The sequence below is a fragment of the Suricata suricatta genome, chromosome 3 (assembly GCF_006229205.1).
Source record: "Suricata suricatta isolate VVHF042 chromosome 3, meerkat_22Aug2017_6uvM2_HiC, whole genome shotgun sequence".
In the NCBI taxonomy this organism is placed as follows: Eukaryota; Metazoa; Chordata; class Mammalia; order Carnivora; family Herpestidae; genus Suricata; species Suricata suricatta.
In genome coordinates this window covers 117,218,248-117,228,626 of record NC_043702.1, presented here as the reverse complement: position 1 = coordinate 117,228,626, position 10,379 = coordinate 117,218,248, and the positions used below count along the sequence as shown (strand labels likewise).

At 54.6% G+C, this 10,379-nt stretch overlaps 1 protein-coding gene across 5 annotated transcripts in view; it reads right to left on the bottom strand.

Moving 5' to 3' along the window:
- Positions 1–2,726: 2,726 nt before the first annotated feature.
- TP53BP2 (tumor protein p53 binding protein 2) overlaps positions 2,727–10,379 on the bottom strand; it is a 53,985-nt gene continuing 46,332 nt past the window's right edge. For 4 of the 5 annotated variants that reach the window (XM_029934938.1, XM_029934935.1, XM_029934939.1 and 1 more), the window contains 5 exons: positions 9,432–9,569; positions 8,635–8,768; positions 6,028–6,194; positions 5,502–5,701; positions 2,727–3,411 (listed from right to left, as the gene is read on the bottom strand). In XM_029934938.1, coding sequence (XP_029790798.1) covers positions 3,370–3,411; positions 5,502–5,701; positions 6,028–6,194; positions 8,635–8,768; positions 9,432–9,569 — 681 coding nt within the window. In that variant the 3' untranslated portion in view covers positions 2,727–3,369. Of the gene's footprint in view, positions 3,412–5,501; positions 5,912–6,027; positions 6,195–8,634; positions 8,769–9,431; positions 9,570–10,379 lie in introns of those variants that run through there. The other variant, XM_029934940.1, reaches the window with a different exon arrangement.

Sequence of the window (10,379 nt, the reverse complement as noted above, 5' to 3'; positions counted from 1 at the left end):
GCATAGGGTGCCATCCTTCTGGGGGCCCCCGTCTCCTCCTGTTCTTGCTCCAACAAGGTGACCCCTCATTTCCCCTCTTGTGAGGAAAAGGCAGCTTTTCTACCCTTTCCTAGGGAACTACACAGTCTCTTAATCCAATCCAGAGGCTCTCAAGTAGCCCAAAGTAGGTGCAGCTCTCCCCAGCTGCCTCTGGTCTCTGCAGAGGAGGCCCAGGCAGGTCCCTCGGGTGTGGGTACAAAAGGCAGGTTCCTCAGGTGTGGGGACAAGAGGATAGGCACATAAGTCACAGGCCTGTTGGTGGTGCCCCTGTGGGAGCCCTACGACTCGGTAGAGGTGTGCAACAGGTTGTGACAGGAGGTATGGGACGGGAGATGTGTGACAGGCTTGGACAGGGTGTGCGATGGGACAGGAGGTGTGGGACAGGACAGGAGGTGTGGGACGGGCTGGGACAGGAGGTGTGAGACAGGACAGCACGAGAGGCATAGGACAAGACGGGAGGTGAGGCGAGGGCTGGGGCAGGATGGGACGGGTTGCGATGAGCTGGGATGAGCTGGGACGGGACAGCACGGAGGTGTAAGATGGGATGCGAGGTGTGGGACAGGACGCGACAGCAGGTGCGCCTCCCAGCCACAGCCCAAGGAGGCAGGGCACACAGGAAGGGGAGGGGAGGCATCTTCCCAGATCCTAGAGGCCCGAAAACCACTTCTGTGCTGGGGGCTCTGCCCTCCACACCTCCCCCGCGGGGCCACCCTGCCTCACCACCGGCCTCACTCTACGCTCGTTCAGTCACAGCAAAGGAAATAACAAGACACCTGAACGGCGATGGGCTATGCTCTGTATAGCTCAGCTCATTCAGAAAAAGAGGAGTGGGAGGAATGACCAAGAACCCGGGTCCCAGGAAGAAGGGAGCCGGTAACGCTAACGCCCTCGCCTTCTGACCCGGGGGAAATGGTCCCAGCCCAAGGCCCCGGCCGTGCGGTGGGCGCAGTGCACATGCCGGGCACTCCCGCCGGGGGCACCCAGCCCCGGAGCAGCTCTTCCTGTGCGCAGGCATCCCCGCACGCAGGACGTGCCCCAGAACCCTCCTCCCAGGGCTGAGCAGCACCTCTCCCGGCAACTTCACAGCCGGGGTCCTGCCCCTCGTGTAACTGTCCCTCCTAGTGCCCTGACTTTTGAAGGAGGGCTGGTGGGATTTTCTGGATTATCTGTCCCTTTGACACGGTGGCCTCTGCCCTCCTGCACGTGCCCCCACCCCCTCGAAAAGCCCCTCTTCAGAAGCAGGGCTAACCGCCCAGCTGCCCTGCTCCCCCTTCTGCGGCCATGAAGATGCCTCGTGGGGTCACCGTGTCAGAGCCAGGTCCCTCCACTGGCGGCCCTGCGCCCACAGCACAACAGACACAGCAGCCAGACCAGAGATGTCTGCACCCCTACCCCAGATCCCAGACCCTTCCTTCTGTGTACCTGCAACGTTCCCACGCAGACCTCGGATAAGAAGTAAACAAGTACACACCAAAGGAGAATAAAAACACATCATAGGCTTAGGACCAAGAACACGTCGGATGATCATGGCTTGTCAGCACGTGCGAGCACAGGCCACGCTGCGGAGGGCACAGCCGGGTCAGGAACCACCAGACCAGGGGTCACACTCACTTCCTGTCACTTTAGCAGCTTAAAATCCCCTGCCCCGGGCGCCCACCTCAGGCGATGATCTCAGGGTCATGAGTTTGAGCCCCACGCTGGGTGTGCAGATCACTTAAAACTGTCCCACAGCAGGGATCCCCCACCCACCACGTGGGACCGGGCCCAGCCCCCCACAGCTCCAGGACTGGCACACCCCACCTCCTCGTGGCCGGGCCCAGCGGTAGCCCAAGCAGTCACCCAGTCCAAAGTCAGTACACTGTCCCTCACCTCACTGCCTGCCGGGAGCTCACCCCACCCACCCCCCACAGTTCTGGGAGCTGAGGGGTCTGAGGCCAGGGTACAGGGCCCCTCGTGGGGGGGGGTGTGGCCGCCCCCTCGCAGTGACCTCATGTGGAGAGGGGAGGGCCCTGGTCCCTCCCTCCTCCAAGGACGTGAATGCCTGGGGGTCGGGGGCTCGACCTGGTGACCTCACAAGAAACCTGCCAGGCAGGGGGCATCCTCTGAGATCCAGCCCTTGAGGTCACCTTCTCTGTTACCCCACAGGGCACAGCCTTGCTGTTCTTCCCCCACTTTTCTGCAGCCACAGAGCTACTCACAAACATGCCAGGAATGCTCGTGGCCGGTCCTGCCTATGTGGCTTCTGCTTAGGGACCCCACCGCAGCAGCCGTGGGTTCCAGAACAACTCACGAGGGTAACATGTTACAAACAACGCAGACTCTGCCTAAGTTTCTGTCCAATGAATCCGTGCAGTTGCCACCATGACATGAGACCTTTTCTCTCACAGAGACTCAGGGACAGGGCCACCCACTGTCTCCACCACAAACACGAGAGCCTTCCTCTCAGAGGCTTGGGGACAGGGCCACCTGCTGTCCCCACCACAAACACGAGAGCCTCCCTCTCACAAAGGCTCGAGGATGGGACGACTCACTCTACCTGTGGCTCCGATCAAGGCCACTACAGATCCGCAATGTCAAAGCCCAGTTCTCTGTAAGGAGAACACCACTCCTCCCGTGCGGCTCTCCCCACAGCCTGGGAGCTTCGATGAGGCTTTTAATGACACAAAAAACAAAAACCAATAAAAACCTTGGATTCAAAAAGTTTAATTTTATTAAGATAGTTTTTAAAGTCAGCTCTGATCTTGACAAATTTCATGGTTAAGTCTTTATAGCAAGTCTCCAATGTCCAGGATACAAAAGACAATAAATACAGATTTAAATTCCCCCTAAAAACCAGACCCTCCATCTAGTCAGCTGTGCAGCGGCCTGGGACCAATGTTTTTCACGTGTGACTCCGAAGACGCTACAAAGTCCTATCACAAAGGACCGCCCACACGTAGTTCTGTGAGGGTGGCCCTTGTGTCCCGAGGCCCTGGGGCCACCGAGATGGCTCTGGTCCTTCCCGGTGAGGCAGGCGCAGGGGACGTGCTGACAAACACCGTGTGGGCGGGACACAGAGCGGCCCTACTTCTCTCTCTCAGGGCAAACGGGACATCACTGTCCATCTGTCCTCTGCTCCGTGGCACATGCTTCCCAGCACAGAACAGCCAGCTCATCACGCCGAGCGTCCCTCTCAGAGAGCCAACTCCAATCCTTCATGTCCCTCCAGAACATTCCACATTGCTTTTGAGCGACGTTGTCAGCAAAGTCTTCTGAAACGCTTGCCAAAAACAATCACGTTACTTCTTACTCGTAAGACATCAATTCTTCAGAAACTAAAATTCTGAAGTTTCAGGCCAAGCTCCTCTGTCTGGGTTTAATTCTCGGGTACAGCTGCAAGAGAATGGAGAAACGATTTTCATGCTCGAGAGACAAAACCTCCAGTATGCAGGGGCTGATGTCACAGGAAAGGAACAAAGAAAAGGACTTTCTGCCACATGAGGCACCCAGTGCGGCCCCAGGACACAAGATTCACACTCAGCAGCTCCCCTGCAAAGTCACAGGGGTGCGCGGAGACCGGCCCCGCCTGCGTGGCCTGCAGCTTCCCGAGGGGACGGAAGGGATCAGGGTCTCCTTCAGCCTCACTCACAACAGCCCCAACTCCGCGACGGGACACGAGGAGTGACAAAACGCCACAGACTAGAGGTCTACCGATTTTAGGGAGGATAAGCGGAGTTTTTGTTTGGGGGTTTTTGTGGTTGTGTTTTCCAGAACAAGAACTGGAGAGAATAGGAGGCCCGCGGTCTTGAAGCCAAGAGCCAGGCCAGCTAGTGATCCAGCTGGCACAGCAAACCAGCCCTGGGCCGCCGCCTCCCGCCTCGCCTCCCGCCTGCACAAAGGGGAAAAAAGGTTTTACTGAAAGAGAGTGGAGTCAGACTTCCAGCCGAAACCAGAAAACGCGTGATCCACATCATACCAAAGATGGTTTTTCTGAGAAAACAACAGGCCAATACAATTTTCTACACTCAGATTTAAACCTTTGATTAAAAACCCAACATTTATGTGACTTCCATCTTTTTTAAAATCAAAGGAAACCAAGAAACATTACTCAGAGGCCACCTCAACCCTGGAGAGACCTCCAGAGGCTGGGATAAACACGAGCATGTCCGACCGCGAGCGCCTCCCAGGGGCCGAGCACTGGGTCGGCCTCTGAGCCTGGGGCAGGGGTACCCCCCGAACCCCGTTCAGGAGTCACTGGACTTCTCAGACCATCACAACACAAGATTCAAATAAGCAACTAATTCTAAGAGGTTTTCAGAGGCAGGAAACTTCAAAAGATAAAACTGGTACTTGCCACTCATGTTGGGCAGAGAGGCAGTGGCGGGGACTCAGGGATCTGGACAGAGCCCTGGTCTGGTCACTGGAAAGTTCATTTAAAGGGCTCCATGGCCAGGGGTGCCTGGGGGGCTTAGTCGGTGAATCGTCTGACCTCGGCTCAGGTCATGACCTCACTGTTCATGAGTTTGAGCCCCACGTCGGGCTCTGTGCTGACAGCTTGAGCCTGGAGCCTGTGTCTCCTTCTCTCTCTACCCCTCCCCCACTCACACGCTCTCTGTCTAAAAAACAAAACAAACAAAATAAATAAAAAAATAATTAAAGGGCTCCGTAGCCGAATTTACTTTAACTTTCAATGATTCTTTGTAATTTACATCAGGATCACAAGTGTGAATATGGTCCAGGCCCACGGATTTACTTAATGATGCATGTTGTAACCAGGAAGCAGCAGTCAGGACACACAAGATCATCCACAGGGCACACGAGACCCAGGCGTGGACAAGAAGGGTCGGAGGGGGGCAGGTCGCAATCCAGGTGGCCAGGTCCCGACACCAGGGCCACGAGCCGGAGTAACACCGGGGCGGCTGCGCGCTCTGGCTCCATGCCGTTCAGACTGCGTGGGTCCCACTTGATGAAAACCCCATAGGAACCTCTCCCTCTTGCTGCCCATCAGATGCCCAGCAGTCTCAGGAGGTGGTGCCTTCCGGTCCCTCCAGCTGTGCCCGGGTCACTGTGGGAACGTGCAAGGGAGGACGGGGCCTCCTCGGGAGCCACGCTGCTGACCGTCACCTCCGTGGCCAGGCTCTTCTACCTTCACGATTCCGTCCTCGCCCTCCGTAACCCCTCCTGCCCCAGCGCCCATGGCACACAGGACAGCAATGCCGTGACTTCGAAAGATGCTACATCCATGCCCTCCCCTCCCTGCCTACGTCCTGCAAGCGCTCCTGACAGGCCCCTCCACCTAAATCCAGGACAGAAGACAGCTCTTGTCCACAGTGCCCTCCCCAGTCCAGCCCCGCGTCCCGTGAGGAGCGCAGGACTTCTGGCATAGGACCCCGACCTCGGCAGCTCGCTGACACAGAAAATGCGCAAACAGGCCACTGTCCCAACGGGAAGGTCCACCGGCGCCGGACACAGGGCACACTCACCCCCAGCAGGTTGCGTGGCACATAGCCCTCCTGGTCCTGCAGGCGTGCCCACCACCACTCGGTCTCCTCCTCGTCCTCCCGGCGCAGCACGGCCATGCAGTCCCCCTCTCGCAGGGGCAGCTCGTCGCTGTGCTGAGGCTCATAGTCCCACAGCGCGTACAGGACCCCTTTGTTCATGATGCCCATCTTCTCCTGCACTCCTGAAACCGCGGGAGAGACAACGGGTCAGGGCCTGATGCCTGACAGACACCCCCCCACACCCCATGTTCCCTGGGAATGGGATCCACAAGCCAGGTCTCGGGAGAGGCCCGTCGGGGTCACACGCCCTATCGCAGGGGCAGGATCCGGTCACATGCACAGAAGCCACGTTCATCCTGCCTCCTGGGCTGCCCTGTGCCCAACGGCCAGGTCTGCGAACAACATACAGGCGTCTTCCCAGGTGCTAAAAATAGTTGGCAAACCGCACCCTAGCAACGGCAGGCAAACCGAGGCAGCAAGCCCCACGCTGGATACAGATGGCACGCACCGTAGAGGAACTGTGAGCACTGGGTGTAGCCCTCCTCTAGCTCCTCACACTTGTCAGCGGCAGTCTGCATGTCGCTGTAGGTGGTGGCGAACACAGCAGCTCCGGACTCCACCAGGAACTTACACACCTGCACGTTGTTGCAGGAGGCAGCGCAGTGCAGCGGCGTCCTGCAGGGACACGCGGCAAACAGGGCTGGAGCACCTTCCACACGCATGGACGCCATGGGCTGGGCTGTCCACCCACGGCATTCTGGGGGCCTTTCTTCTGAGCCCTGTCACACACGTCTTTAAAAATCAGTCACACATGGGGTACATGAAGGGCCCAGTCAATTGAGTGTCCAACTCTTGATTTTGGCTCAGGTCATGATCTCGCAGTTGGTGGGATCGAGTCCCGCATTGGGCTCTGTGCTGATGGCATGGAGCCTGCTTGGGATCCTCTCTCCCTCTCTGCCCTTGCCTCCCTCTTGCATTCTGTCTGTCTGCCTGTCTGTCTCTCTCTCTCTCAAATAAACTTGAAAACAGTATCAGTTACACACGGACACATGAACACATGGAAGACCAACAGTCACAAGGACCACACTGTGTGCATGTGGGGCTGTGCGGAAGGCAAGGGGAATCAAGAAATCAGGGTCAGGTGTGTCCAGGTCTATGTTCTGGAGCACCTGCCTAATTAGAGCCAGACTTCATGCCCAGCTGTGCGGGAGTGGAGGGCACCGCCGTCTTCACATTGTAGGCCTGCACTCGAAACACAGGCCTCTACATGTTCCTATATCATCAGCACTTCTGAAAAAATTAAACTGCACATGGAAAACTACCCTTACTTAATGGCGTTTAAAATCAAAATTCAATTTTAATTGGGGGGGAAAAGCAAGCCCTTGTCAGTTCAATGCAGACCAGGCCAGGGACTTGCGGACCCTACGGAGAGACCCCAGCACCTCAGGGGTGTGCAGTATGTGCAAAGCGGCCCAGACTAATGAAGGAGGAAGAGGACCTAGCGCCACGGCCCAGCTCAGGTGTGGGCTGGAGAATGCAGACCAGGCCCTGAAGCGCATTCACCCGCTTCTTCTCTCCCCTCTCTTTATGCCTCCCACCGGTACAGTCTCCAAAAACATGTATTCCCATCCCACAGCCCCGGACACAATCACTCAGTGTGCTGTTACTGCATATTTGTTAAGTGAATCATTTTAAAAAATGAAGAATTACACATAGACTCCTAATAAAAGGGAAAGACATTATAACACATTAAGAATTTGTTTGGGGGGCAGCCAGCTGACTCAGAGGAATGTGTGACTCTTGATCTCAGATTGTGAGGTTGAGCCCCACACGTTGGAAAAACAGACTTAGAAAATCTGTGGGGCACCTAGGTGGCTCAGTCAGCTGAGCACTGACTTCAACTTGGGTCATGATCTCACGGTCCATGAGTTTGAGCCCTGTGTTAGGCTGGAACCTGGAGCTTCGGATTCTGTTTCTCTCGCTCTTTGTGCCTCCCCTGCTTGTGCTCTGACTCTCAAAAATAAATAAACATTAAAAAAATTGTTTTGTACAACACACACACAAAAAATAAATAAAATAAAAAATAATAAAAAAATTGTTTTGCTTACATTGTAAAATCAAAGAATTAGCCTAAAATATATCCGCATACATAGGCTTGAAGGGAATGATCACAGTGGTGATCTCTACATCATGGGGTAGGGATGGTTTATCTCATGTCCCCTTTTCACACATTTCTACAAGCACACAATACACATGACTTTTATAAATGTAATTTTTAAAAACTGCAACTGAAATGCTTTGTAACAAACAGCTGGTAGCAATCTAAGCATCGAACAAGAGGGAGAGTCACCCCACACGAGGACACGGCACCGCGGGGCTGCTCTGCATCTGTGTGCACATGTGCGGCCTACACCCGTGCCCAGGTACGCCCAGTGTCCTCGTGCAGCCATCTACCACGGTGACAGAAAAGGAGGCTATAAAAACACCTGCATAAATGCCTTAGGGTGATTTTAGCTTTTTAAAAATCCTACACAGAAAAAACAAGTCTTCTCCCAAAAAAGAGAATATTATAACTTAAAACTTTCTTTTCTCAAAAAAATAAAGAAAAATTACAAAGTTTACTCACCACTCTGACTGCTGGGACTGACAGCACCTCACCACAACCTTTACTTCGCTGCATAATAACAACTCGTTATCGTACGAAGAACACTCACCACTTACGATAGTACCTCCTGTGCTTCACACACAGAAAACCACTTCACAAAATGCTCCGTGAAAAATGGATTCCAGTCATGTGTGTTTGGGAAAGGCTACAAACCAGGCCCCCTCATGGAGGGGTGCGTGGACATCAGTATATGACAAACAGAGGCTGCAGGGGGGAAAGAACCTTGCTTCAATCAGCATTTCTCAAACTCACTCAAGTCCCCTAACTGCGTGCGGCTCTGTGATGTTTCTCATTTTAACTACTACACTTCAACACTCCATGTGCCCCAGAACAGAGGCGAGAGCAGAGTCTGGCACGCACTGTAGGAGGACGGGCGCAAACACGCCCACTCACGGCCCATGGCCCTTGCGGTGACACCTGAAGCTGGGGCGGGGTCGGCGAGGGCCTCACCATCCGTCACTGTCTGCGGCGTTCACGTTCACACCAAACTGCACCAGGAACTTCACAATCTCCGTGTGGCCCGCGCACACGGCATTGTGAAGGGCGGTGATGCCCTCGTCGTTCGGCAGGCTGGGGTCCTCAACCTGTGACATCGAGAAGAAGGGTGACTGTCACACTTGACAACACCGTTCAGATCGCTGTCAGCCAGCTCTCCAGGATTAGGAGAACAGAAACAGCCTCTGGTGGTTATTTTTTCCCATCATAATTCAAACCTCCAGGAGTCGAGAGACGAGGCCGGCGGGAGGCGGGAGAGCAGGAGTAAGCAGGCACTCGCTATAAAAAGGCTCTTAACCATGAAGAGGGGCCGGAAACTCTCCCCTCGAGGTCACTGATGTTTACTCACCGTCTGACTCCCCACCACAAATTAGTGTCTAAGGACAAGGTGCGTTGGCCATGGAAAGGAAAACAGATCAACTAAAAATATTTTAAATAGCAGTTGCTACTTCTGAGAAGCAGGGACATACCTGCAATGTAAGCCTGCGCGGTCCGCACCCACGCGGGCACAGCTGTAAACCCCACGCGGGCAGGGCTGTACAAGAGGGGGACAACCCCCCGAAGACAGAAAAGACTCCAGAGGGTCCCAAACCTTAGACACACCTTCCACCAGCACAGCCTGTCCCAGTGCGTGCTCACCACCCACCTTCCACACCTTACCCCCACCCCCACGGTTTAAAGATGCCCTTTCTTTACTGCAGCCCTTGGACTGGAGGGCAGAAAGAGGACACAAGGTCATGATCAAATCGTACCTCATAGATAATCCTCTGCACAAGGTCAAACTCCCCCTCCAGAGAGGAGTCCAGGAGCAGAGCTAGGGGGTTGAACTTCACCCTCATGCCATGGGCAATCCTGTCTGAACCAGTTTTACGGAGGTTTGTCCTTTTGCCCTGCGGAAGAGAAGAAGGAAGTCAGGACCTGGTCTCAGCACAGAGACCGAAGGAAGAGGTGAGTGGACGGGGCTTTACAAACATCCACTTGGCACATTCTAGGGACACATAACATTTCCAGATAGTGACACGAATCGTAACATACAGCTTAATGAACACAGCTGTGTAACACAGTGGGAAGAACTGAACTGTGTCCCATTTGGGTGACTCACGACAGCCGGAGCTGAGGGTATGATGTGGGATGGCGTGTGATGGTGTGCCGGCCACTCTGCTGCTGGGCCGAGAATGGTCTTTGGGTCCCCCATCTAGTGTAGTAAACCCCACATATGGGCAAGAGCATGGCCCACAGCTCTCCAGGTGGACACTTAACGATCATTCATGGACTCCTCCAAGAATGCTATTGCCCCATTTTACAGATCAGAAAACAAGGCACAAGGCCAGTGAACATCAGGGCTTGAGCGATCTGGTTTCTTCACTTCCCTCCCTTCAACCATTTCATAACAACAAATGCCTGCTTCGGGGAGGGAACACAGAATTAAGGAAATAATAAATATGATCTTAGACACGTGCAGGGGAAACCTTCCAGTCTTAAAATGTCATCACCTCTGCCTACTCAAAGGCTGACTACACTCCAAGATGCACAAGTAAACTACTCAAGCCCTTCGACCATTAATAAGCCTGGAAAACTAAGGTAGGGAGAGAAGGGCTCTGGAGAACTAGGGCCGGAAGGGAAGGGGCTGGAGAACTAGGGCGGGGAGGGAAGGGGCTGGAGAACTAAGGTGGGGAGGGAAGGGGCTGGAGAACTAGGGC